Source organism: Hyla sarda, chromosome 5 (assembly GCF_029499605.1).
Source record: "Hyla sarda isolate aHylSar1 chromosome 5, aHylSar1.hap1, whole genome shotgun sequence".
In the NCBI taxonomy this organism is placed as follows: Eukaryota; Metazoa; Chordata; class Amphibia; order Anura; family Hylidae; genus Hyla; species Hyla sarda.
Genome location: NC_079193.1, coordinates 170429346 through 170456657, shown reverse-complemented (window position 1 = coordinate 170456657; position 27312 = coordinate 170429346). Strand labels below are relative to the sequence as shown.

The 27312-nt window shown below is 43.0% G+C and overlaps 1 protein-coding gene across 2 annotated transcripts in view; it reads left to right on the top strand.

The window, feature by feature from the left end:
* ADCY2 (adenylate cyclase 2) overlaps nucleotides 1-27312 on the top strand; it is a 532901-nt gene that overhangs the window by 288673 nt on the left and 216916 nt on the right. For both annotated transcript variants that reach the window (XM_056520731.1, XM_056520730.1), the window contains exon 4: nucleotides 8922-9071. In XM_056520731.1, the coding sequence (XP_056376706.1) occupies nucleotides 8922-9071 (150 nt within the window). The remainder of the gene's footprint in view (nucleotides 1-8921; nucleotides 9072-27312) is intronic.

Below are 27312 nucleotides of genomic sequence, written 5' to 3'. Positions count from 1 at the left end.
TGCTTTTATAGCTTTTTGTGCATTTTTACTACATGTCTGTGTATTTTATGTGTTTAATAAAATTTGTAATTATCCCTTACCACGCTGTTGTGTATGTTGTTCTGTTGTATTGAGATAGCGTGGGATTCACGCCTAGTGGGACACTTTTGTGATTCTTGATTGAAGAAAGGAAGGATAGCAGATCAACTGAAATGGTGGTACACTCATCTTGCGATGTGGCACAGAGTAGAAGGTCATCCACGTATTGAAGTAAAGTTACATTAGGATGGGCACATAACCATGGATTCAGACAGATTGATAAGGCTTGAGAAAAGTGATTGGGGGAGTTTTGAGCTCCCTTTGGCAAGCGTGTCCAAGTGTATTGTCCTCCTTGGTGAGAAAAGGCAAAGAGATATTGGCAGTATGGATGCAATGGAATGCTGAAGAAAGCATTGTCTAAGTCGAGAACAGTAAAAAAAAATTGGCATCTGGTGGTATCGAGCTGAGCAGAGTATGTGGGTAGGGAACAATGGGAGTATCCAGAATTGTGGCAGCATTAATGGCACGAAGGTCGTGTACCATGTGTAACTTCTCAGGTTGTCCTTTTGGTGTCTTCTTCTTTACTGGAAACAAAGAAATGTTTGCTGGGCTCCATTATTGAGAAGAGTTGCGATTTGTTCAGAAAGAGAAGTTTCTTGGTTTGCTTTGAGTGGATACTGGGGTACTCTAGGTATCTTGGCTCCGGGTTTTAAGAATACCTTAATAGGTGGAACAGGCAAGAGTCCAATATCATCTGAGCATTTGGACCAAACATAGTCAGGAATTTGTTGTAGATAGCCATCGGGTATAGTCTTCGTTTCGATATTCATGACCATCAGTGGAGAGGCTTGCAAAATACAAACTTCTTCAGGTGTGAGTGGTTGAGATAATTCAAGGTGCATGCCATCATGCTCATATTTTATGGTGGCTTTGAGCTTCAGGAGTAAATCTGCACCCAACAGGTTGAGTGGGCACGTATCTGATATAAGCAGGTGGGAAAGGTAATCTTGATGTGCTCCAATAGGTATAGGGTGGGTGAGGTTCGAAGTAACAGGTGTGCCATCTACAAGAAAGACGATCAGAGGAGATAAGAGAAGTGCATGGTAGGTCTTTAGAGCGTGTGGGAATTGAAAGATCGTCCAGCTCTCCACCGCCGCCTCAGTGCGCGGACTCGTGCGGACACCACGAAGACGGATAATTGAAAAATAGAGCAATGTCCAGCACAAAAGCACGATGCAAGATGAAATTTATTGTAGATACACACAGCAAACAGCAACACGGATCATGGAGTAGAGTGACGCGTTTCAGCAACCTTAGTCGCCTTAGTCATACCAACTAAGGCGACTAAGGTTGCTGAAACGCGTCACTCTACTCCATGATCCGTGTTGCTGTTTGCTGTGTGTATCTACAATAAATTTCATCTTGCATCGTGCTTTTGTGCTGGACATTGCTCTAGTCTTTAGAGCATATTACGGATCTGGCTGCACCTGGGTCCACTAGGAAAGGAAGAGTTTTGCCACTGACTGTAAGATTTACAAAAGAAGTTTGTCCTGATTTAGTTGGTATGAGTGGATACTTGAGAAATCAATATGGGCACAGGCTTGTTAATGTCCTATCGAGGATCATAAGGTAGTTGTTGTAAGTCTGAGTAGTAGGAGGAGCAAAGATTATGCCCAGATCCGGATTCTTGATGATTTCTGAATCTGACACGAATAGGTGCATCCTGTTGAGTCATTCTGTTGTCGGGTGTCCATTGTTGATTCATCCTGAAGTGTGGTGGGTATACAGGGAGAGGTCCAGATTGTTGTTGATCCATATTATAATGCCTTACAGTGGATGAATCAATTCGGTGGTCGGAAGGAAGAGGTTTGGATCTGCAGTGTCGCTGGATATGTCCGGTTTTACCACATCTGTAGCAAGTGATGTTTTTGACAGATGGTCTTCGTTGTGCATAATTCCAAACACGTTACTGAGGAGGAACGGTTATGTCCTGGACATAATTCTGAACCGGGTATTGAGTAGTTTGTAGTTGGGTTGCTCCATAAAATTTTTTTAGAAGGTGCAGGTTAACTTTGTTTCTCAATAGCTTTCACAATGAGTAAGATTTGTTTTGGTTCAAGTTCCACATATTCAGGCCTAGTATCCATAAGTATCCTCTTCTTTGTAGTATCAGTCAGGCCACTTACAAAGGTGTTGATGAAGGCTTACTTATGTAATCTGGTTTCCAGGTCATAGCCTTGATCCTGCACAGGAAAAAAAGAGAAAAAGGGGATACGCGACCCTAGTGTAATATGTCAAGGTTAAAAAACAATGCTATGATAAGCGATTTTACACTCACCATATAGGGTTGTGCTGAGAGCACAACACCTCAGTAGACGTCTGATTTTATGAAGCTCTGATCTGCAGCCACAGCTTGTCCTTAATCAGGGGCACTGGTCTGGTGCAAAATGCTTGGAAAAGTAAAATTCAAGTTCTCAGGCACTGATCAGATGTAGTAGATAAGTCAGGACTCGAAGTTATTGTCCAAGAGAATAATTTATTAGCACAAACGTAACGCATTTCCGGTCCGGAATGGACCCTTCGTCAGACAGGTGCACCTGTCTGACGAAGGGTCCATTCCGGACCAGAAACGCATTACGTTTGTGCTAATAAATTATTCTCTTGGACAATAACTTTGAGTCCTGACTTATCTACTATATCTGATAAGCACCTGAGAACTTGAATGTTACTTTTCCAAGCAAAGCCTTGATCCTGGAACAGTCTAAGCAGTCTGGAGAAGAATTTCTCCGCAGTCTCCATAGGTTCTTGAGAGGCATCAGATATATTGATAGAGCTGGAGGCTAGACGGTCTCTGGCCCAGGCATATAGTTGTTGGCAGAATTTGTTTCCAGAAGAGTATGTCTCTTGGTCCACAATATGAGTGCTATCAAGACTGGTGGAGATTATGGGCCAGAAAGCGTCTCCAGCCTTAATAGAGACCAGAAGATGTAAATACTTCCATACCGATGAGTAGTTTTGTTGGATTTGCTTGACTCTTCTATAGAAAGGCATTGGCTGTTTCTCTGGGTCAGGGAGTTGACTGATAAGATTATTTATTTCCACAGGGGTGAAAGGGGCATATTTAATATTGGGTATTTAATGGTGTTGTTCCAGGTGCATTTGTTTTCCCACTAGGGGTGGATGTAATTGGCATAGTTTCTACTGATCTAGGTCTTGTTTCTTGAGGTCTTGAGAAGCCAGGCAATAGATCATTGGAGTTATTAGGCTGTATAGGCAACACTGTTGATAGAGTGAATTTAGGTAGGCCAGGTATTAAGTCATCTGAGTCATCTTGTGGTTTTGCTTTTTTAACCAAGTGGTTAGGTTGATTGAACCAGAGCATGGACAGTTTTGTACATGTTAGAGATAAGCCTGATTTCTTGCAATGTGGGTATTGTTTGGTGATGTTTAAAAGAGGACACTATTACACTGGGACAGATATCAGGAGGAAATCCGAAGAAACCAGAACTAACAGGTGGAATAGCCAAAGTGCAGCAAAATCAAGAATGCGGTGTATTGTGGACTGGAGCTCCTTTATACAAGCATCATGTTGGTCAGGGAAATATCTAGGACCAACAGCATGTATAATTATGTTACAAGGCAGTGTCCCGGGACCTGTAACGGCCAATTGGGAGGTTAAAATGGGCCCTTGTTGTTTTACCAGCAGGTTAGAGTCCTGTTGGATACTACGCCCCCCTGCATTCACTAGGTCAGCAGCAAGTCCATCATTATGTTGAAGATATGAATTTGCAGGGTTAACTATAGCGTCCACTTTCTGGGTTTCCATAGAACCAAGGCCAACTCAGAGTAAGGTATTATTCCAGATTCTTGCTTCAAGGGCCATTTGGAAATTTTCAGGCACCCTATTTACTATAATAGTTCGGACATGATACTGTTGGAGGTATTGGGAGGCTCTTGAAATCGCACCCCAGCTGGTGTGATTGTATTAACAGGGGAAAGAGGTGTCATTCCTAAGAATTGATGGTGATGATCATTAGTAGGTGAATAGAACCATACATGTGACTCATTTTGGGCTGGAGGACATTCTACATTGGTCGGAGGTGTCTGAGACCTCGGTGGGACCCAGCGATTATTAGCAGAATCAAATAAGGTGGATACCGGGCTGGGTAAAGAGTGGGAACAGGCCTTTGGGAGGAAGGTACAACGAAAGAGTGTGTGGATTGATGTGGATATAGGCCGGTGACTTGGTCAGCAGGTACATAGTAACATCCATCTTGGGTCATAACTGGAAGGAGGGGAAGTACCCCTGCATTAGGAAGGCTGCTAGAGAAAGTTCCGGTTGGAGGCCTTCTGGCATCAGGCAAGGCCTGTTTGGGTGTATACGGTGTATGCTCAGTAGAGGGAGTAGGTAGTTTGGGTGAACCAAGATGGCTGACAGAAGAGGAAGTAGGTAAGACGGAACCTGCACTGGGTGTAATGAGTGTTTCAACATGGCTGCCAGTACAGGAAGAGGAAGCAGCAGGATCCATATTTCCAGGTGTTTCAAGATGGCTGCCAGTACAGGAAGTAGGTGAGGCATTACTTCCGGGTATAGCAAGATGGCTGCTTGCTTCGTCAGTGGGGATAGCAACATGGCCACCACCAGAAGGAGGTAACATGGGATATAGTGGGGCAGGGACATTTTGGGTGGGGACCATTTTGAGAGTACAGGGAGGGTTTGTAGGAGTACAAGGAGAAGCATTTAAAGGCCGGGCTTGGCCACAAGTAACACAGTTTTCAGCTAAGGGCAGGTTTTTCTGGCCACAATGGGGACATACCCAACAGTTAGAATCACTGCCTTTATATGGCGATGGCATGTCTTTATCTTTGTAATACAAGTACACAGTTAAATTTTCCTTTTTATCTCTGCATTCCACTTCTACATATTTCTCTTTGGTTATGGAACACAAAGTGCGGTACCAGGCTTGGGCAGCAGCCAACAAATTGTTATCCTCTAATATCCCTTTATGCTGCTTAATGGCCTCAAACCATATGTCTGGGTGTAGTCTACCCTTGTGAATGCCACAAATAGAAATACATTTCTTAATTTTTTCAAGATGTCTCTTTCCCTCACGGTGCATGACTATTGCACGTGCCTTTATATCCAGGTAAAGAAACAATCTGACTTTTAAACAAAGACGGCAAAGTGTTCATCTATATCTTTAAAATTCAATCAATGCAAGAATTTAACAATTTTAAAGCTTTTAAAGTCTCAGGGAAAGTGAGGATCGTGCAATTACCCTATTAACAAAAACTCTCAGTGGATTGGCCAAACAAAAATTGATACTAAGCACCAAACAAAGGGGTGCGTACAGTGACAACCAACGTTTGTTTCTGATACTACTCTTATCTTCTAATCTAAACCTTTTACTGATACACCACAAAAGATACGAGAGTCAAAAAAATGTTTTGCTCAAGTACACCACAAAAGATATCAGTAAGCCGCCACAAAAACTTCCTCTGATACAGATAAAGATACTGAACTGATACAAATCAAAAGCTATCAGATTAAAATCTGATACATGCAATTGATATCAGCTGTACAAACAACCAAAAGTTACCAGGGACTTCGAACACAAAAATCTACGGCACTCTTAAAGGGGTATTCCAGGCAAAAACTTTTTTATATATATCAACTGGCTCCGGAAAGTTAAACAGATTTGTAAATTACTTCTAATAAAAAATCTTAATCCGTCCAATAGTTCTTAGCTTCTGAAGTTGAGTTGCTGTTTTCTGTCTAACTGCTTTCTGATGACTCACGTCCCGGGAGCTGTCCAGCTCCTATGGGGATATTCTCCAATCATGCAAGGAATATTCTCCCATCATGCACAGCTCCCGTGACGTGACCTCATCATTGAGCAGTTAGACAGAAAACTTCAGAAGCTAATAACTATTGGAAGGATTAAGATTTTTTAATAGAAGTAATTTAGAAATCTGTTTAACTTTCCGGAGCCAGTTGATATATAAAAATTTTATTTTGCCTGGAATACCCCTTTAACTTCCTTGACCGAATCCACTGATCAAAAAGTAAAAGAATCGAAATTAAATCCAAGCAAAAGAAAACTAGTTTTTAAAGACTCAAAATCAAGAAAAGATTCTCATAGTTACATTTTTGCCATGATAATTATTGTTATCATTAAGATACACATTTGACCTTGCTTTGGTACACTGTGTTCAGCGTTGTTGATCAGGCATTCACAGTGAGCTGAGAGAAAAAAAATTGTTTTTATAAGGCTGCAAGATTTTATAAGGCTCCAAGATTTATAAGGCTGCAAAAATCTCCCCTGCTTTTATGCCTTCTGAGCTTATTTAAAGCGGCAGTCAGTCACTGGCGACTAAAAACTACGCCTTGAAATAAAAACAACACAGCGGGAAAATCTGTCTCTAAGAGTTAAATCCTAGAGGGTCGGCATAAGCCGTCCAAACTCCCACAAAACTGACCAAAGACACAGATAAGCTACAGATTCATAAAAAATCAGCAGACTTACCGTGTTCTCTTGGGGTTGATCAAGCCCCTAGTTTTTGGGCAATAATAGGTCGCCTCTTGCGGGTCAAAGTGTCGCTCTACCAGATCTGTATCTTCCCTCGAAGATCATAATCCCACTTCTGACACCAACTGTCAAGGATGCCTCAACTGTGAAGGACTACCACTGTGCTATTTTGCTGAGTGTCGACATAAGCAAATTCACACCAGACAATGTTGGTATAAATCCCCTTCTCAGCACTGACTCCCAAGGAGTTCTGCCCTTTATTAGAAAATAACATTAGTTTTTACAATTTACAAAAAAGGGAGAGTAAAACTATCGCATCAAATCATTGTTTTATATGCTGATTGGTCATTTGAGTATGGCGTAGCATAGGTCACTTATGTTGCAACTTCTCTATCTTGAGATTTTTCCATCCTTCCACAAAAGCCCAATGTTTAGACTTCAACTCCTAACTTTCTTCGGGCTCCATCCAAGGTTCTCATCTTAATTTCAGGCAAGGAGCAAGCTGAAATGTTTTGAATTAAGGAAAACAAAGTAGTTCTGCAATATTTTAGCAATAGCATTTAGCAAAGGCATATGAGTATAGATATCGCAATGTTCCGACTTGGTCATCGATAGGCTAAGCGCCAGTGTTGATGTAACTAACTTGGGACCAGCCTTCTTCCTGGTGCCTGGGCCCATTACATCACACTGCCGCTCAGCCTATCACTGGCCAAGGTAGGACATCACTGCGCCTGGCGTTAAGCTAAGCTGCAGTGTGTAAGGCACCAAAAGCTGGAAGAAGACTAGGGCTGGAGAACAGGAGACTAATTACATTGCCACCAGAGGAGGGGTGAAAGGTAAGTTAAAGTTTATTATTTTTATTTTGGCAGTCCTGGCATATGAGATAAAGAAACATTTTTGCTTTAGTTCTCCTTTATGTCCCTATAGAAGACTATTCTAAGCAATATTTTGAATGCTTTCAATGTTTACTGCTGTGCCATGTACAAAAAGAGCCTCATAAAGCAGCATAAAGCTACACAGGAGGCCTCTGGCTGCCATCTTAACTTGTTGAACCCTTGTGGCATCTAAAGGATTAAATGACAGATATCAGCGTGTTTGCTGTAGTCCATCATTAGCGGTGAGCAGTCTCAAAGTTATCTTAAAAACAACACATATAAAAAAAGGATGCAGCACTCAAGCTGAAAGGATGCAGCACAAACCCTAATCCAAGGGCCAATATTGTATTATTATTAAAGACCACATAGCTATGAAAATTTTTTGCCATTCATCATAATATGTCATACCTCTAAATAATATTCATTTGGTTACCAAATAGTACCACTATACAAGGAACAAATACTATCACTATGTCACAAGGAACTAATACGATACCTGTACTTTTACTTAACAAAACCCAGTATGTTAAGACCAACATTACTAATAATACCACAAAACAAGGAAAGGAGTATGTGCAAATACGATAGTTCAATGAGTCAATAAAAAGGGCTATCTACTTGTTCTTAACTACTAGCTTACATGCTGTCTATAGAAGTCTAAAAAAGATGGGAGGGGAGGTGGATGAGGAAACTGTGTAGATAAACATAGGCAGAGAGACACACAAGGAGACTACTGAAAGATCTAGTCAGTAATTTAACTCTTACACTTCACAGCTTAAACTGCACAGCACTGCTCTATATTTTCCCCTATGCTTCTGCAGCTCCTGAGGGTGTGCTATAGAGATGTAAAGAAGCAGGGTTCCTCTTGTGTTTGTGTGATGTGTAAGGAAAATATTAAAGCTGCCTTTAATCCCTCTGCCACTCACTCAAGGACAACTGACAAATGGAGCCTGTAGAAAAAAACTGGTGAAAAATGTCATAAATAATTTATATAAAGGCCAGAAATAATGCAATTCTTTATGTACATAAATGCCAAAAAAAGATATACACTTAAGGTTAGAGTTTGTTTGATGTGACTAATCTATTAAATAATCAGAGGAAATATCAAAACCATAATCTGCCTTTTCCTATTCTTTGCTTCATAAAACGACTGTCTTAGCCTGTTAAATAAGTCAAAATTCCAACTTTCCCCTATTGTTTATTATACCAAGAACAAAATATACCGTGGAATTAGAGGTTCTCCCACCAGCTCCACTTTTACAAACACAATCCAAGAAACTTCGGAAGTACAAGTACTTTCCTATAAACACAATGACGTACTGCAAATGTGTAAATAGAGAGAGACATTTTGAAAACGTTAGGCGAATTTTAGGATATTTAATAATATTGTGTCTGTGCTGTGTATATTATGTAATTAAAAATTATCTGCTGTTAAAACTTTTTGCTTCTTTGTTTGATGCTTCAAGTCATTTAAATGATAACATTTATTGTGTTACAGATACTTGCAAATGTGGTTATTTTTATCTGTGGTAACTTGGCAGGAGCCTACCACAAGCATCTTATGGACCTTGCTCTACAACAAACTTATCAAGATACTTGCAATTGCATTAAGTCACGCATTAAGTTGGAGTGTGAAAAACGTCAACAGGTAATTAGAGTTTTTATTTCTCATTTTCTTTTTAGGGTTTCATTTTTTATTTATTTGTAAACAAAATTGGATTTGGATCTATTGGATTTTTCTTTATTGCTCAAACCTTGTTCAGTGGTGCCAAGCAGATTGTTTCTTTCTATTTTTTGAAAGTCATCTGAAAAATGAAAGCTTTCATCTGATAAGTTTGGGCAACTGCTCCACTGTTGCTTTGCCTGCATCAAACATCCTTAACAGCATAATGTTGTATTTATACATCATTGGTCAGGGGTTCAAGTACATATTGTACATGTACATAAAAGTAATATTGTTAATTGATACAGTTGTGCTTGAAAGATTTTCGATATTTCTGCGTAAATTTGATCGATTACATAAGTAGAAAAGGAGAAATAAAACAAATAAAACAAATGAGTCAAAAATATTAGACATGGTCACATTTCTGTGTGTGGCTAATGTAGAAGAGAACTTGAGGGTGAAATTCCAGTTAGGTGTTTTCAATCAATGATTGACAATTAGGTGTGAATGGGTGACTAAAGAATGAGGATCTATCATAATCTGATCTTTTGATCTGTGGATAGGGGATACATTTTTTTTGCCATGATATATCTGCTTTAAATAGAAACTCCAGAATACAATATACCCTGTGTATCAAACTAACATGAGATGTGGTGTGGTATTACCATGCTTTACCATACCATACTTTATTCTTCAGTGGACCAACATATCTCTCTTATTTTTCCTTTAGAGTCAGTGGTATCTCATTGTGCACTGTACTTAAACAATATAAATATGTACTGTATGTGATATCAATCCTCAAAAAAATTGTTGTCCTAACAAACCCATCTATCAAACCATTTAGAGTTACTTGTTTGTCTATCGCATGGCGTATTTGGTGGCATATTACAGGCTTGAGCATTAGGAATATCGAACCTATTACATAGCTCAGCATATTGTTTAAGACCTTCCTGTTTCCTGGCCAAATCATTCTACACAAGCTCAATCTGGAAGCCACTTCATATTTCATTGGGGGTGTAAACTGAGTGCATCCTATTATATTTAAAAGACTAGGGATCACCATGAAACTCTATGCATTGGATATGTCCTAGGAAACCATCTAGAGTTATTATACCATTTATTTTATAAAAGAAACCGAAGGGAATCCACACTGGAATATTATCTAAGGCATACCACAATTGTGGCATCCAAATCATTTTCCATCAGTCAAACTAACCCAACACATTACCGAGAGTACTCCACACTTTTCTTTTGTTAAAAATTTTCATAATCCAAAAATAAATTAGTCTACTGTCCACCTTGAACATTTCGGATTTATCCATGTTATTTGACAGCCCAGAGTAATGGACAAAGCTTGTAATGGTAGTTATAGCATTACCGTATATACTCGAGTATAAGCCGAGGGTTCAGCACAAGTATAAGCCGAGGGTTCAGCACGTGCTGAAAACGCCCCCCTCGGCTTATACTCTAGTGAACTCTCCACCTGTCAATCCCTTCATCAGTGATCTTCAACCTGCGGACCTCCAGATGTTGCAAAACTACAACTCCCATCATGCCGATGGCTGTCCGGGCATGCTGGGAGTTGTAGTTTTGAAACATCTGGAGGTCCGCAGGTTGAAGACCACTGCGCTGGCCGTCGTCATCATCCAGACCCCCCCCCCCTTAGTTTTCTACTCACCTCCCCTCGGTGGGAAGGAAGGGTGAGCTGGTCCAGGCCATCTATGCTGCAGGGACCGTCCGGTGGGGAGGGTTAGTCGTTACGGGCTGTCCATTTTCACCGGGAGGCCCTCTTCTCCGCTTGCTCCGGGCCGGCCCCAGACTAGTGTCGTTGCCTTGACGACGAAGCACAGGGACTTTCATGCGCATGCTGGGAGTTGTAGTTTTGCAACATCTGGAGGTCCGCAGGTTGAAGACCACTGAGGGGATTGACAGGCGGTGATGATGAAGGGGGGGATGATGACAGGGTGATGATGAAGGGGGGGAGATGATGACAGGGGTGATGATGACGGGGGTGAAAATGACAGGGTGATGATGGGGGTGATAATGATGGGGGTGTTAATGACGGGGGTCTGGATGATGACAGGTGGGGATGATGACGGGGGGGATGATGACAGGGGGGGATGATGTATTACCCACCTTAGGCTTATAGTCGAGTCAATAACCTTTCCTGGGTTTTTGGGGTGAAATTAGGGGCCTCGGCTCATATTCGGGTCGGCTTATACTCGAATATATACAGTACTTTAGGAAGCATGTCATCATCCTGGAAAGCATTTTTTTCCTCTCTTGCACCATGATAGAACCCATTAATAACATTAAGAGCCTTAAAGGGGTACTCCGGTGAAAACCTTTTTTCTTTTAAATCAACTGGTGCCAGAAAGCTAAACATATTTGTAAATTACTTCTATTAAAAAATCTTAATCCTTGCAGTACTTATTAGCTGCTGAATGCTACAGAGGAAATTCCTTTCTTTTTGGAACACTGATGGCATCACGACCACAGTGCTCTCTGCTGACATCTCTGTCCATTTTAGCAACCGTGCATAGCAGATGTATGCTAAGGGCAGCATGGTGGCTCAGTGGTTAGCACTGCTGCCTTTCAGTACTGGTGCCTTGGGTTCAAATCCCACTAAGGACAACAATAAATATAGAGTTATTATTATTATTATTATAATGACGTCAGCAAAGAGCACTGTGCTCGTGATGTCATCAGAGAGAATTCCAAAAAGAAAAGAATTTCATCTGTAGTATTCAGCAGCTAATAAGTACAGGAAGGATTAAGACTTTTTAATAGAAGTAATTTACAAATCTGTTTAACTTTCTGGCACCAGTTGATTTAAAAGAAAAAAGGTTTTCACCTGAGTACCCCTTTAATACAAGCAGCTGGAAATTCATGAAATACAAACAGGTATAGTTTCATTAAATACAAACAGCTCGGGGTTCATTAAAGGGCAGTAGGGCCTACTGCCCTAAAAATGCCCATTCTATATTATATAAAAAATAAATCTTTACTTACCTCCCTCAGCACTCCCACAGTGCCTCTTGTGTCCCGCTCAAGGCAGGACATTTCTGCGGCAAGTGATTGGCTGAGCGGCAGCATGAGTCTCCGGACCCTGGCATCACTCTGGGCCCAAGCGTCATGCTTTCTCACAGAAAAAGGATTGCAGATGGCTACTAAAGCAGGAGAGCGGATGGAGCGCTGGAGGTAAGTAAGTAAAGGTTTTTTGTTTTTTTTTAGATTATGCAGATTGGGCATTCTTCTGAAAAAAAAAACACTCCCATTAAATAACCCCTTTTTATTTATTTTTTTACATTTTTGCAGTTTGGCATGCTGTTTTTAAAGACTCGAAAGGAAAAACGTTATCCTTTATGGAATAAAAGGCAACAAAACCAAAACAAGCAGCTATAATGTTAATATAAACTGTAATGTGCTGTATGTGGTTAAAAAAAAATCCAACTTCTGACCAACTACACTGTAGATATTATATTTCTCTCCGAGGTACAGTAATCTTTTCCTTACCAGCTGCTGCTGCTATATGTAGCTAAATACATTTTTTATTTAACTGTGTTTTTATTGTATTCCTGAAAATAACAACAAAGAACAGTGGTTTTTCAGTGAATAAGAAGACAAAAATAGTTTTATATGGCACATACTGTAAGAAGTAAAAAAAAAAAAGTGTCCTCCCCTATTCAGTAGAAATACAGGAATAAAAGGGACATTACAATTGAGGTTTTGTACGTAGGACAACAATGCACCATAATGGAAAAAACATGGAAAGAAACAATAATGACAAAGACAGAGGCCAAGGGAGGAGCGGGTAGGGAGGTATGGGCAGTGGAAGTTTACAACATGTAAGATCATCAATTAGCCACTTAAGGACCAAGGGCATACAGGTACGCCTTTGCTCCCTGGTACTTTAGGACCAAGGGCGTACCTGTATCGATCAGCAGGCACCCCGCGCAAATGCCCAGGGGGGTCATCAGACCCCCCCATGTGGGCGATCGCAGCAAATCGCAAGTGAATTCACACTTGCGATTCGTTGAGATTCCGGTAATGTGGGTATGTGTGACCCGCTGACCCAGACATACATGGTGATTGGGGGTGGTTAAACCCCAAATCACCTCCGGTATCTATGGGGAGGTGGCGATTTCACCCCCCCCCCCAGGATCGCTGCTATTGGCCGGACGATAGCAGCCGGCAGGGGAGGGGTTAACGGTACCTTCTCGTTTCTCATTCAGCAGGCAGAGCTGCAAAAAGGAGCCAGGGACCCCCCCCCCCCTCTGTTAAGATCGGAGCCCCTCACGGATGAAGACCCCTTGTTAGAGCAAGGACAGAATAAAGCAAGGGACAGGTTGGGTTAAAAGTATAAAAAAAAAGTTAAAAAAATAAAATTCCCCCCCCCTTGACCCCCTAATAGGACCTAAAGGGTCCGACGCAATTTTTTTAGCGTGACCCGGGCCCTATTAGGGGTTCAGGGCGCTGCATTTTCTCCTATTACCCCTTGTAAAAATGTAAAATTTGGGGGAAAACTAGCATTTGTGAAAGAAAAAAAAATCATTTACACATCCAACTTTAATCAAAAGTAATCAAACACCTGTGGGGTGTTAAGGCTCAGCGAACCCCTTGTTACGTTCTTTGAGGGGTGTAGTTTCCAAAATAGTAGGCGATGTGTTTTTTTTCTTTGCTGTCCTGGCACCATATGGGCTTCCTAAGTGGGACATGCCCCCCAAAAACCATTTCAGAAAAACTCACTCTCTAAAATCCCATTGTCGCTCCTTCCCTTCTGAGCATTGTAGTGCGCCCGCAGTGCACTTGATGCCCACACATGGGGTATTTCCATACTCAGAAGAGATGGGGTTAAAAATTTTGGGGGGCATTTTCTCCTATTACCCCTTGTAAAAATGTAAAATTTGGGTTGAAACCAGCATTTTAGTGAAAAAAAAATTAATTTACACATCCAACTTTAACGATAAGTCGTCAAACACCTGTGGGGTGTTAAGGCTCACTGTACCCCTTATTACGTTCCTTGACAGGTGTAGTTCCCAAAATAGTATGCCATGTAGGTTTTTTTGCTCTCCTGGCACCATAGGGGCTTCCTAAATGGGACATGCCCCCCAAAAACCATTTCAGAAAAACTCACTCTCCAAAATCCCACTATCGCTCCTTCCCTTCTGAGCCCTCTAATGCGCCCGCTGAACACTTAACATACACATATGAGGTATTTCCTTACTCAAGAGAAATTGGGTTACAAATTTTAGGAAGATTTCTCTCCTTTTACCCCTTGTAAAAATTCAAAAACTGGGTCTACAAGAACATGCGAGTGTAAAAAAAGAAGATTTTGAATTTTCTCCTTCACTTTGCTGCTATTACTGTGAAACACCTAAAGGGTTAACACACTTACTAAATGTCATTTTGAATACTTTGGGGGTGCAGTTTTTATAAGGGGGTAATTTGTGGGGTATTTCTAATATGAAGACCCTTCAAATCTACTTCAAAACTGAACTAGTCCCTGAAAAATTCCGCTTTTGCAAATTTTGTGAAAAATTTGAAAGTTGCTGCTATACTTTGAAGCCCTCTGATGTCTTCCAAAACTAAAAACATGTCAAACACAAAGTAGACATATTGTATATGTAAATCAATATATAATTTATTTGGAATGTCTATTTTCCTTACAAGCAGAGAGTTGTTAGAAAAATGCTAAATTTTCATTTTTTTCATAAAATTTAGGAATTTTTCACCAAGAAATGATGCGAGTATAGACAAAAAATTTACCACTAACATAAAGTAGAATATGTCACGAAAAAACAAACTCGGAATCAGAATGAAAGATAAAAGCATCCCAGAGTTATTAATGCTTAAAAGGAAAGTGGTCAGATCTGCAAAAAAACGCTCTTGTCCTACAGTGAAAATTGGCCTGGTCCTTATGGGGTTAAGGACACCATCATTTCCGAGAAAGGCCAAATAATAGTGCATGTCCCAAAATGAATGGGAGAGTCCCCTTCTCAGTGCCACGCCACCAACACTAGTGAGATATACAGGATAGAACATAAGACCTCAGTAAATACTCCTGCCCTACAAAGCTTTTCATTAATAGTTGTAGTAGAAAGGGAAGTAGTTTGAAAAATAGAGCATAAAGTGAGAAAGAGGAACTATATGGAAGAGAAAAAGTAGCTCATTAAACAGTAGAAACTTTCAGCTTTGTCAGCAAACCAAAACAACTTGTTATTAAACCAGGGTTTAGTCATGCCTCCTGCAAGACTCTCATGAAAAAGAGGGTAAAATAAGAAAGAAGTCATAGGAAAGAATCAAGAGGATAAAGGGAACTTTTTAGAGCATGTGTGCCAAATATACCTGGTAAACGCAATGGGTCCCAAGAGGCCGACTTCTAATTCCTTATGGGATGTTGACCACAGGAGGGATTTAGGATGTACCAGTGCAAGTCACAGTTTTTCCACTTTCAATTTTGTATAGGCAGGCAATGCAGACAAGGCAGGTATACACTGTTGGTGAGCAGCCAAGGAATATTAAATGGCATCTGGCAGTGCCAGTCCTTCAAAGAAATCCATTTGACTACTCTATGCCATTTGCGAGTCCATACAAAATGCATAATGGATGACTGAATTTCTTTAAGTCCCCTAAATACAGTTTTATTTTTAAGATCGGATTTTACTCTTTAAATATTATACAAAATCCAATTCCCTTATTTTCAGTACTATTATTTTTTCATCTGTTTTTGTATAAAAGTGCTGGCACGTAAATAAAGAATTGTTCTGTATTCTACTAACATACCGCATAAGAGTTAATCGGAAAACTGCAATAACTGCAAAAACAGCAGATCAGCAAGGGGATGTGTCACAGATAAAGCTTTTTGTACAGGGGTATCAAGCTGTGACACCTTTCAAAAAGTGTTATTTTATCCTATTCCCTCTCAACCTGATATCTTCTAATTTCACAGCTCCTGTGCTTTTTTTGATGCTGTTTAAAAGACCACACCAGGAGTAACACTTTGTACCTATTGTAGACAATAGACTTACACAGTGTGGTTAATAGCCTTCTGAGCCAGCACTACAGGAGATCTCTTGCTTTAAGTCTTTTACATTAGACTTCCTTTTCCTAATTTGGCTGTAATGAAAGAAACTAAAAAGTTTATTTTAAACTTTTATTTGGCTCAAGCTGTGTTCACATAGGGTAGGAAATAAATAGATTTGGAGTTTTGTTTAAAAAAAAAAAAAAAGAAGAAGAAGAAGAAAATTGTGTATGTGCATCTCCATTCATGTAGATTTTGTTTTGCTTTCCAAATAATGTAAGTGGGTGCACAACTTACTTACTAACTTACTTACTTACTAACTTACTCTCCTGAAATGCACGTATTGGTGCAAAAGGGCAGATTGAGTTTACAGGAAATAGAAAACAGCGAGCAGTATGTGATATTGGAACTACTCTATTGTTTTATGTCTTTCTTTATAATTTGGAGTAGTACCTCCATTTTTCCCCCTATTCTTTTTGCATGAGAGAGGTATGGGTTAAGACTTGGTGTACTTTACAGATTGTGGTTGACTCTGAGTCTGTGTACCTTGTAATATCTACTACATCAACATCCTGTCGTACATTGGTTTCCAAACTGTAGACTTTTAGATATTGGAAAACTATAACCCTCATCATGCCCCTACAGGCACAGCTTTCTGAGCAGGCTGGGAGTTATAATTTTTCAACATTTGAAGGTCCACAGTTTCTAAACTACTATATCATGTAACTACTTTTTTGTTTTCAAGTGTACTTCCTGGCAAGTAGAGGCATCCTAATGCATTAAAGGGGTTGTCCAGCGAAAGAAACAACCAGTATATGGTGTCAGAAAGTATAATAAAGCAATTTTCTAACATAATGTTATTAGCAATAGTGCTCAAATCTTCCATTATTAGCTCTGCTCTCTCTCTTGTAGCTGTGACATCATGTCACAAGCTGTAAAAGCAGCCTACTCCATTCCTCTCCCCCCCCCCTCTTCTGTCTGCTCAGAATGAGACCAGTGATGTGAAGGTGAGAGCTTATATTGCTGCTCATTAGGTTTATGACTCCTTTGTTAGGCAGTAGAAAGCCTTTCCCAGTCACAGTAGTTTCCATTAACCTGTTCAGGACCCAGGGCGTACGGGTACGTCCTGACACCCTGGTACTTAAGGACCCAGGAAGTACCTTTACGCCCGTGGGAATTTTGGTCCCCGCTGCGCGCCAGTAGGGGACTGGACCGGGGTGACTGCTGATTTCGATCAGCAGGCACCCCGCGCAAATGCCCAGGGGGTCATGAGACCCCCCCCCCATGTCGCTGATTGTCGCAGATCGCAAGTAAATTCCCACTTGCGATTTGCGCCTATTCCGGGTCTATGGTGACCCGGTGACCCGGAATATAAGGGGGATCACAGGTTGTCCATGACACCTATGATCCGCCTGAAGGGATAGGAGTGAGGTGGCAGGGGTGCCACCCCTCCTATCCCTGCTATTGGTCTTTAAAAGCGATGAACAATAGCAGATCGGGGGCGGGGGGGGGTTAACTTTAATTTTCCCCGTTCGGCCCACCCACAATAGGTGGGGCAGAACGGGGAAACCGAAGGGGACTGGTCGCCGAAGTCCACTTACCCATCGGTGGAGGCTGCGGGACGCGATCGGCTGCGGTGATCGGTGCGGGCGGTCGTGCAGCTGGCTCCCTGGATCCTACGGAAGCCGGTGAGTTGCCTAGCAACGTCTGGAGGGCTACAGTTTGAGACCAGTATACAGTGGTCTCTACACTATAGCCCCCTAGATCTTGCAAAACTACAACTACTAGCATGCCCACACAGCTGTTTGCTGTCTGGGCATGCCGGGATTCGTAGATTTGCAACATCTGGAGGTCCACAGTTTGGAGATCACTGTGCAGTGGTCTCTAACTGTAGCCCTCCAGATGTTGCAAAACTGCAAATCCCAGCATGCCCAAACAGCAAATAGCTGTCTCAGCATGCTGGGAGTTGTAGTTGAGTGCCTCCAGCTGTTGCATAACTACATCTCCCAGCATCAGTACATGCTGGGAGTTCTAGTTTTGCAACAGCTATAGGCTCACTGGTTGGAAAAAACTGAGTTAGGTAACAGAACCTAACTGTTGCAATGCTACAACTCCCAGCATGCACGATCTGTCAGTACATGCTGGGAGTTGTTGTTTTGAAACAGCTGGAGGTTTGCCCCCCCCCCCCCCCATGTGAACGTACAGGGTACATTCACACAGGCAGGTTTACAGTAAGTTTCCTGCTTCAAGTATGAGCTGTGGCAAATTTTTTGCTGCGGTGCAAATTCCTAGAGGGAAGCTCACTGTAAACCTCTGCCAGTGCAAACATACCCTAAAAACACTACACTAACACATAATAAAGGGTAAAACACTACATATACACCCCCTTAAACTGTCCCCCCCCCCCCCCAATAAAAATGAAAAACTTATTGTACGGCAGTGTTTCCAAAACGGAGCCTCCGGCTGTTGCAAAACAACAACTCCCAGCATTCCCGGACAGCCACTGACTGTCCAGGCATCCTGGGAGTTTAGCAACAGCTGGAGGCACCCTGTTTGGGAATCACTGGTGTAGAATACCCCTATGTCCACCCCTATGCAATCCCTCAAATGCGCATGGTGCTCTCTCACTTCGGAGCCCTGTTGTATTTCAAGGAAACAGTTTAGGGCCACATATGGGGTATTTCCGTACTCGGGAGAAATTGCACTACAAATTTTGGGGGACTTTTTCTCCTTTTACCCCTTATGAAAAGGAAAAGTTGGGGGCTACACCAGCCTGTTAGTGTAAAAAAAATACATTTTTTAACACTAACATGCTGGTGTCGTCCCATACTTTTTATTTTCATAAGCGGTAAAAGGAAAATAAGACCCCCAAAATTTGTAACGCAATTTCTCCTGAGTACGGAAATACCCCATATGTGTGCGTAAAATGCTCTGCGGGCGCACAACAAGGCTCAGGAGTGAGAGAGCACTATGTACATTTGAGGCCTAAATTGCTGATTTGCACAGGGGTGGCAGATTTTACAGCGGTTCTGACATAAACGCAAAAAAAAAGAAATACCCACATGTGACCCCATTTTGGAAACAACACCTCTCACGTCTCACGGAACGGAAAAAGGGGTATAGTGAGCCTTAACACCCCACAGGTGTTTAATGAAAATTCTTCAAATTTGGATGGAAAAATGAAAAAAAAAAATTTTCACTAAAATGCTGGTGTTACCCAAAATTTTCAAAAGGGAAAATAGGAAAAAAGCCCCCCAAAATCTGTAACTCTATTTCGTCTGAGTAAGAACATACCCCATATGTGGATTTAAAGTGCTCTGCTGGCACACTACAATGCTCAGAAGAGAAGGAGCACCATTGGAATTTTGAAGAGAAAATGTGAATTGAAGGCCATGTGTGTTTACAAAGCCCCCATAGTGCCAGAACAATGGACCCCCCCCCCATGTGACACTATTTTGGAAACTACACCCCTCATGTAATGTAATAAGGGGTACAGTGAGCATTTATGCCCCACAGGTGTCTGTCAGATTTTTGGAACAGTGGTCCGTAAAAATAAAAAATTGAATTTTTCATTTGCACAGCCCACTGTTCCAAAGATCTGTCAAACGCCAGTGGGGTGTAAATACTCATTGCATCCCTTATTAAATTCTGTGAGGGGTGTAGTTTCCGAAATGGGGTCACATGTTGGGGGGGTCCACTGTTCTGGCACCACGGGGGGCTTTGTAAACGCACATGGCCCCCGACTTCTATTCTGTCTCCAAAAGCTCAATGGTGCTCCTCCTCTTCTGAGCATTGTAATGGCGCTCCTCCTCTTCAGAGCATTGTAGTGCGCCAGCAGAGCACTTGACGTCCACACATTGAGTATTTCCATGCTCAGAAGAAATGGGGTTACAAATTTTGGGGGTCATTATCTCATATTACCCCTTGTAAAAATGTAAAATTTGGGGAAAAACAGGAATTTTAGTGAAAAAAATGTTTTTTTTTTTCATTTACACATTCAATTTTAACAAAAAGTCATCAAACACCTGTGAGTTGTTAAGGCTCACTGTACCCCTTGTTGCGTTCCTTGAGGGGTGTAGTTCCCAAAATAGTATGCCATGTGGGTATTTTTTTTTTGCTGTTCTGGCAGCATAGGGGCTTCCTAAATGCGACATGCCCCCCAAAAACCATTTCAGCAAAATTTGCTTTTCAAAAGCCAAATGTGACTCCTTCTCTTCTGAGCATTGTAGTTTGCCAGCAGAGCACTTGACATCCACACATGGGGTATTTCCATGCTCAGAAGAGATGGGGTTACAAATTTTGGGGGGCATTTTGTCCTATTATCCCTTGTAAAAAAAAATTAATTTGAGGGAAAACCAGCATTTTAGTGAAAAAAAATAATAATTTATACATCCAACTTTAATGAAAAGTCTTCAAACACCTATGGGGTGTTAAGGCTCACTTGACCCATTGTTTGAGGGGTGTAGTTTCCAAAATAGTATGTCATGTTTTTTTTTTTTTTTTTTTTTTTTTTGCTGTTCTGGCACCATAGGGGCTTCCTGAATGTGACATGCCCCCCAAAAACCATTTCAGAAAAACTCACTCTCCAAAATCCCACTGTCACTCCTTCCCTTCTGAGCCCTCTACTGCGCCCGCCGAACACTTGACATACACATATGAGGTATTTCCTTACTCGAGAGAAATTGGGTTACACATTTTAGGAAGATTTCTCTCCTTTTATCCCGTGTAAAAAATGAATATTTAGAATTTTCTCCTTCAATTTGCTGCTATTCCTTTGAAATACCTAAATGGTTAACAAACCTTTTGAATGTCATTTTGAATACTTTGAGGGGTGCAGTTTTTATAATGGGGTCATTTGTGGGGTATTTCTAATATGAAAGCCCTTCAAATCCACTTCAAAACTGAACTGGTCCCTGACAAATTTCGATTTTGAAAATTTTGTGGAAAATTGCTGCTGAACTTTGAAGCCCTCTGATGTCTTCCAAAAGTAAAAACATGTCAAATTTATGATGCACACATAAAGTAGACCTATTGTATTTGTGAATCAATATATAATTTATTTGGAATATTCATTTTCCTTATTAGCAGAGAGCTTCAAAGTTAAAAAAAAAGCAACATTTTCAATGTATTCATAACATTTTGGAATTTTTCACCAAGAAATTATGCAAGTATCAACATAAAGTATAATATGTCACGAAAAAACATTCTCAGAATCAAAATGAAAGGTAAAAGCATCCCAGAGTTATTAATGCTTAAAGTGACAGTGGTCAGATGTGCAAAAAATGGCCGGGTGCTACAGTGAAAATTGGCTGGGTCCTTAAGGGGTTAAAACAGGCTCTCTGTTGTCTTATGTAATAACTCACAAATCAAATGAGTAGTAATATTAGCTCCCCTCTATAAATCTCTGGTCTGGTCCTCGGAAGACAGGAGGTTAGTGGATATTAGGGACAAGAGCTCTCTGCATTTACAGTCTGTAAAGTGATGTCACAGCTACAAAGGAGAGAGCAGCGGTGAAAATTGAAGATCTGTGCACTGTGGCTAATAACATTATATTAGGTTGCTTTATTATAATTTTTGATACCATAATTAAGTTTGTTTCTTTCACTGAAGTAGATATAGGCCTGAGGAAGTTGCGCATGCGCAGCGAAACGCGTTGCATCTTAGTTATTAACGTTTTGTGTCCCTCTGGGTCTGTCAGCGCCGTGGTTAACCGGCCGTATACAATAAAGTCCTTCCTCATTGCTATTAACACTATAAAGACATAGCCCACAGCCAATTTTGGTCTTGGGACACAGCCAATTTTCATTTTTGTGTTTTCGTTTTTTCTTCTTCTCCTTAAAGAGCACCTATCATCAACTAAATTTTCCCTAATCCCCCTCCCCATCTGTCCCTGACTCTAACTATCTCTATCCCTGTATTTATTTTTGTTTAAAACCCCATGTATATACTTTTTTCATAGCATCTTCGGTACCTCAGTGTTGAGCAGTATACGAGGGCAGGAAGTGGGCGTGGCCTGGCAGGCGCAATGTCATCCGAAGCCTGGCCGAGCCAGCATCCGCCCTTCTTCCTGTATGCTGCACTCCCTTTCTGGAGCGCGCATACAGGTGGAGTACAGGGGAGGGCCAGTGGGTGTGAGGTGGATTTTTGCGCCCTGTCAATTCTTGTGTCCGCTCCTCCCCCAGCTCTCCTAAGATTTCCGAAGCTAGAGCTGGGGGAGGGCAGAGCAAGGGGAGAGAGGAGGTACATGCCCCCCCCTCATCTCCCCCGAGCTGAAGACGCAGATCTCCATGCAAAGCCAGAGCAGGGGGAGAGAGGAAGAGCACGGCTAGAGCAGGTCTAGAAGCCAGAACAGTGTTCCTCATCTCCCCTGCCTGAGCTCTGACTGTGGTTACTGTACACGTGCTGGGGATTCATACACTGCAGGGACTGGGAATAAATCTCTGCCTGGGGAGGATTTCTATGTGAGGAGGAGGAGGGGGTCCCTGTTATGTGTGTGTGTGTGTGCGCGCGTGTGTATGCTTGGAGTTGTAGTCCCTGTTATGTGTGTGTGTATGCTGGGAGTTGAATTCCCTGTTAGGTGTGTGTATGCTGGGAGTTGTAGTCCCTGTTAGATGTGTGTGTACATTCTGGGAGTTGTAGTCCCTGTTAGGTGTGTGTGTATGCTGGGAATTGTAGTCCCTGTTAGATGTGTGTGTATGCTGGGAGTTGTAGTCCCTGTTATGTGTGTGCGTGTGTGTATGCTGGGAATTTTGGTCTCTTTTAGGTATGTGTGTATGTTGGGAGTTGTAGTCCCTGTTAGATGTGTGTGTGTGTGTATGCTGGGAGTTGTAGTCCCTGTTAGGTGTGTGTATGCTGGGAGTTGTAGTCCCTGTTAGTTGTGTGTGTATGTATGCTGGGAGTTGTATTCCCTGTTAGGTGTGTGTATGCTGGGAGTTGTAGTCCCTGTTAGGTGTGTGTGTGTGTGTGTGTATTTATGCTGGGAGTTGTAGTCCCTGGTAGGTGTGTGTATGCTGTGAGTTGTAGTCCCTGTTAGGTAGGTGTGTGTGTATGGATGCTGGGAGTTGTAGTCCCTGTTAGGTGTGTTTGTGTGTGTATGCTGGGAGTTGTAGTCCCTGTTAGGTGTGTGTGTATGCTGGGAGTTGTAGTCCCTGTTAGGTGTGTGTATGCTGGGAGTTGTAGTCCCTGTTAGGTGTGTGTGTATGCTGGGAGTTGTAGTCCCTGTTAGGTGTGTGTGTATGCTGGGAGTTGTAGTCCCTGTTAGGTGTGTGTGTGTGTGCTGGGAGTTGTAGTCCCTGTTAGGTGTGTGCATGCTGGGAGTTGTAGTCCCTGTTAGGTGTGTGTATATGTGTGTGTGTGTATGCTGGGAGTTGTAGTCCCTGTTGTGTGTGTGTATGCTGGGAGTTGTAGTCCCTGTTAGGTGTGTGTATGCTAGTGTTTCCCAACCAGGGCATGCTGGGAGTTGTAGATTTGCAACAACTGGAGACACCCTGGTTGGGAAACACTGGTGTATGCCCTGTATCGGTGTGGTGAATTACAACTCCCAGGAGTCTACCGAGGCAGCTGCTGGTGATAAACCCCAGACTGAAGACTCCTGAATGACACATGCTGGCACGGGCTGGCTTCTGCTTTTTCATGGGGTGTTCATTAGCCCCATGAAGGGGACATAGAAATGCACGGGGTTGATACAGGGAAGCAGAAATGCACGGTGGTTCATACAGGAAAGCAGAGATGCAGGGGGTTCATAATGGGAAGCAGAGATGCACAGGGTAAATACAGGGAAGCAGAGATGCACGGGGTTCATACAGGGAAGCACAAATGCATGGGGTTCATACAGGGAAGCAGAGATGCACGGTGTCCGTACAGGGAAGCAGAGATGCACGGGGGTTCATACAGGGAAGCAGAGATGCACGGGGTTCATACAGGGAAGCAGAAATGCACGGGGTTCATACAGGGAAGCAGAAATGTAAGGGGTTCATACAGGGAAGCAGAGAGGCACGGGGTTCATACAGGGAAGCAAAAATGCACGGGGTTCATACAAGGAAGCAGAGATGCACAGGGTTCATACAGGGAAGCAGAGATGCACAGGGTTCACACAAGGAAGCAGAAATGCACGGGGTTCATACAGGGAAGCAGAGATGCACAGGGTTCATACAGGGAATCAGAGAGGCATGGGGTTCATTCAGGGAAGCAGAGATGCACAGGGTTCATACAGGGAAGCAGAGATGCACGTGGTTTGTACAGTGGTCTTCATGTCAGCGTTCATTGCACAACTGCTTTGAGAGAAAATCATGTCAGGAGGGACGTACAGGAGAAATAACTCTGTAGCATGTACAGCTTCATCTGTTTTCTCCTCCTTCTCAATTTCCCCTGGATGAAGCTGTACATGCTACTGTGTTATTTCTCCTGAACGTCCCTCCTGACATGATTTTCTCTCAAAGCTGTTGTGCAATGAACGCTGACATGAAGACCACTGTACAAACCACGTGCATCTCTGCTTCCCTGTATGAACCCTGTGCATCTCTGCTTCCCTGAATGAACCCCATGCCTCTCTGATTCCCTGTATGAACCCCGTGCCTCTCTGCTTCCCTGTATGAACCCCGTGCATCTCTGCTTCCCTGTATGAACCCCGTGCATCTCTGCTTCCCTTTATGAACCCCGTGCATCTCTGCTTCCCTGTATGAACCACGTGCCTCTCTGCTTCCCTGTAAGAACTCTGTGCCTCTCTGCTTCCCTGTATGAACCCCGTGCCTCCCTGCTTCCCTGTATGAACCCCGTGCATCTCTGATTCCCTGTATGAACCCCGTGCATCTCTGATTCCCTGCATGAACCCCGTGCATCTCTGCTTCCCTGTATGAACCCTGTGCATCTCTGCTTCTCTGTATGAACCACGTGCATCTCTGCTTCCCTGTATGAACCCCATGCATCTCTGCTTCCCTGTATGAACCCTGTGCATCTCTACTTCCCTGTATGAACCCCGTGCATCTCTGCTTCCCTGTATGAACCCCGTGCATCTCTGCTTCCCTGTATGAACCCCATGCATCTCTGCTTCCCTGTATGAACCCCATGCATCTCTGCTTCCCTGTATGGACCCCGTGCATCTCTGCTTCCTTTAAGGACCCCGTGCATCTCTGCTTCCCTGTATGGACCCCGTGCATCGCTGCTTCCCTGTATGGACCCAGTGCATTTCCACGTCCCTTTATGGACCCCGTGCATCTCTGCTTCCCTGTATGATCCCCGTGCATTTCTACATCCCGGTATGAACGAAATGTACAGGGTTCATACAGTGATATTCATGTCCTGTACAAACCCCATGCATTTCTATGTCCTCTTTAAGGGGCTAATGAACACCCCATGAAAAAGCAGAAACCAGCCAATGCAGTTTGTCCTCCCCCTTGCAGCCTGAGGAAGCCTGCATTATATACAGCACACTAACATGCTTCCCTGTATGATCCCCATGCATCTCTGCTTCCCTGTATGAACCCCTTGCATCTCTGCTTCCCTGTATTAACCCCGTGCATCTCTGCTTCCCTGTATGAACCCCGAGCATCTCTGCTTCCCTGTATGGACCCCGTGCATCTCTGCTTCCTGTAAGGACCCAGTGCATCTCTGCTTCCCTGTATGAACGTCGTGCATCTCTGCTTTCCTGTATGAACCCCGTGCCTCCCTGCTTCCCTGTATAAACCCTGTGCATCTCTGCTTCCCTGTATGAACCCCGTGCATCTCTGCTTCCCTGTATGAACCCCGTGCCTCTCTGCTTCCCTGTATGAACCCCGTGCCTCCGTGCTTCCCTGTATAAACCCTGTGCATCTCTGCTTCCCTGTATGAACCCCGTGCATCTCTGCTTCCCTGTATGAACCCCATGCATCTCTGCTTCTCTGTATGAACCACGTGCATCTCTGCTTCCCTGTATGAACCCCATGCATCTCTACTTCCCTGTATGAACCCGTGCATCTCTGCTTCCCTGTATGAACCCCGTGCATCTCTGCTTCCCTGTATGAACCCCATGCATCTCTGCTTCCCTGTACTAACCCCGTGCATCTCTGCTTCCCTGTATGGACCCCGTGCATCTCTGCTTCCTGTAAGGACCCCGTGCATCTCTGCTTCCCTGTATGGACCCCGTGCATCTCTGCTTCCCTGTATGGACCCAGTGCATTTCTACGTCCCTTTATGGACCCCGTGCATCTCTGCTTCCCTGTATGATCCCCGTGCATTTCTACATCCCGGTATGAACGCTGACATAGAAATGTACAGGGTTCATACAGTGATATTCATGTCCTGTACAAACCCCATGTATTTCTATGTCCTCTTTAAGGGGCTAATGAACACCCCGTGAAAAAGTGGAAATCAGCCAATGCAGTTTGTCCTCCCCCTTGCAGCCTGAGTAAGCCTGCATTATATACAGCACACTAACATGCTTCCCTGTATGATCCCCATGCATCTCTGCTTCCCTGTATGAACCCCTTGAATCTCTGCTTCCCTGTATTAACCCCGTGCATCTCTGCTTCCCTGTATGAACCCCGTGCCTCTCTGCTTCCCTGTATGAACCCTGTGCCTCCGTGCTTCCCTGTATAAACCCTGTGCATCTCTGCTTCCCTGTATGAACCCCGTCCATCTATGCTTCCCTGTATGAACCCCATGCATCTCTGCTTCTCTCTATGAACCACGTGCATCTCTGCTTCCCTGTATGAACCCCATGCATCTCTGCTTCCCTGTATAAACCCCATGCATCTCTGCTTCCCTGTATGAACCCCATGCATCTCTGCTTCCCTGTATGAACCCCATGCATCTCTGCTTCCCTGTACTAACCCCGTGCATCTCTGCTTCCCTGTATGGACCGCGTGCATCTCTGCTTCCTGTAAGGACCCCGTGCATCTCTGCTTCCCTGTATGGACCCCGTGCATCTCTGCTTCCCTGTATGGACCCAGTGCATTTCTACGTCCCTTTATGGACCCCGTGCATCTCTGCTTCCCTGTATGATCCCCGTGCATTTCTACGTCCCGGTATGAATGCTGACATAGAAATGTACAGGGTTCATACAGTGATATTCATGTCCTGTACAAACCCCATGCATTTCTATGTCCTCTTTAAGGGGCTAATGAACACCCCGTGAAAAAGCGGAAACCAGCCGATGCAGTTTGTCCTCCCCCTTGCAGCCTGAGGAAACCTGCGTTATATACAGCACACTAATATATATATATATAT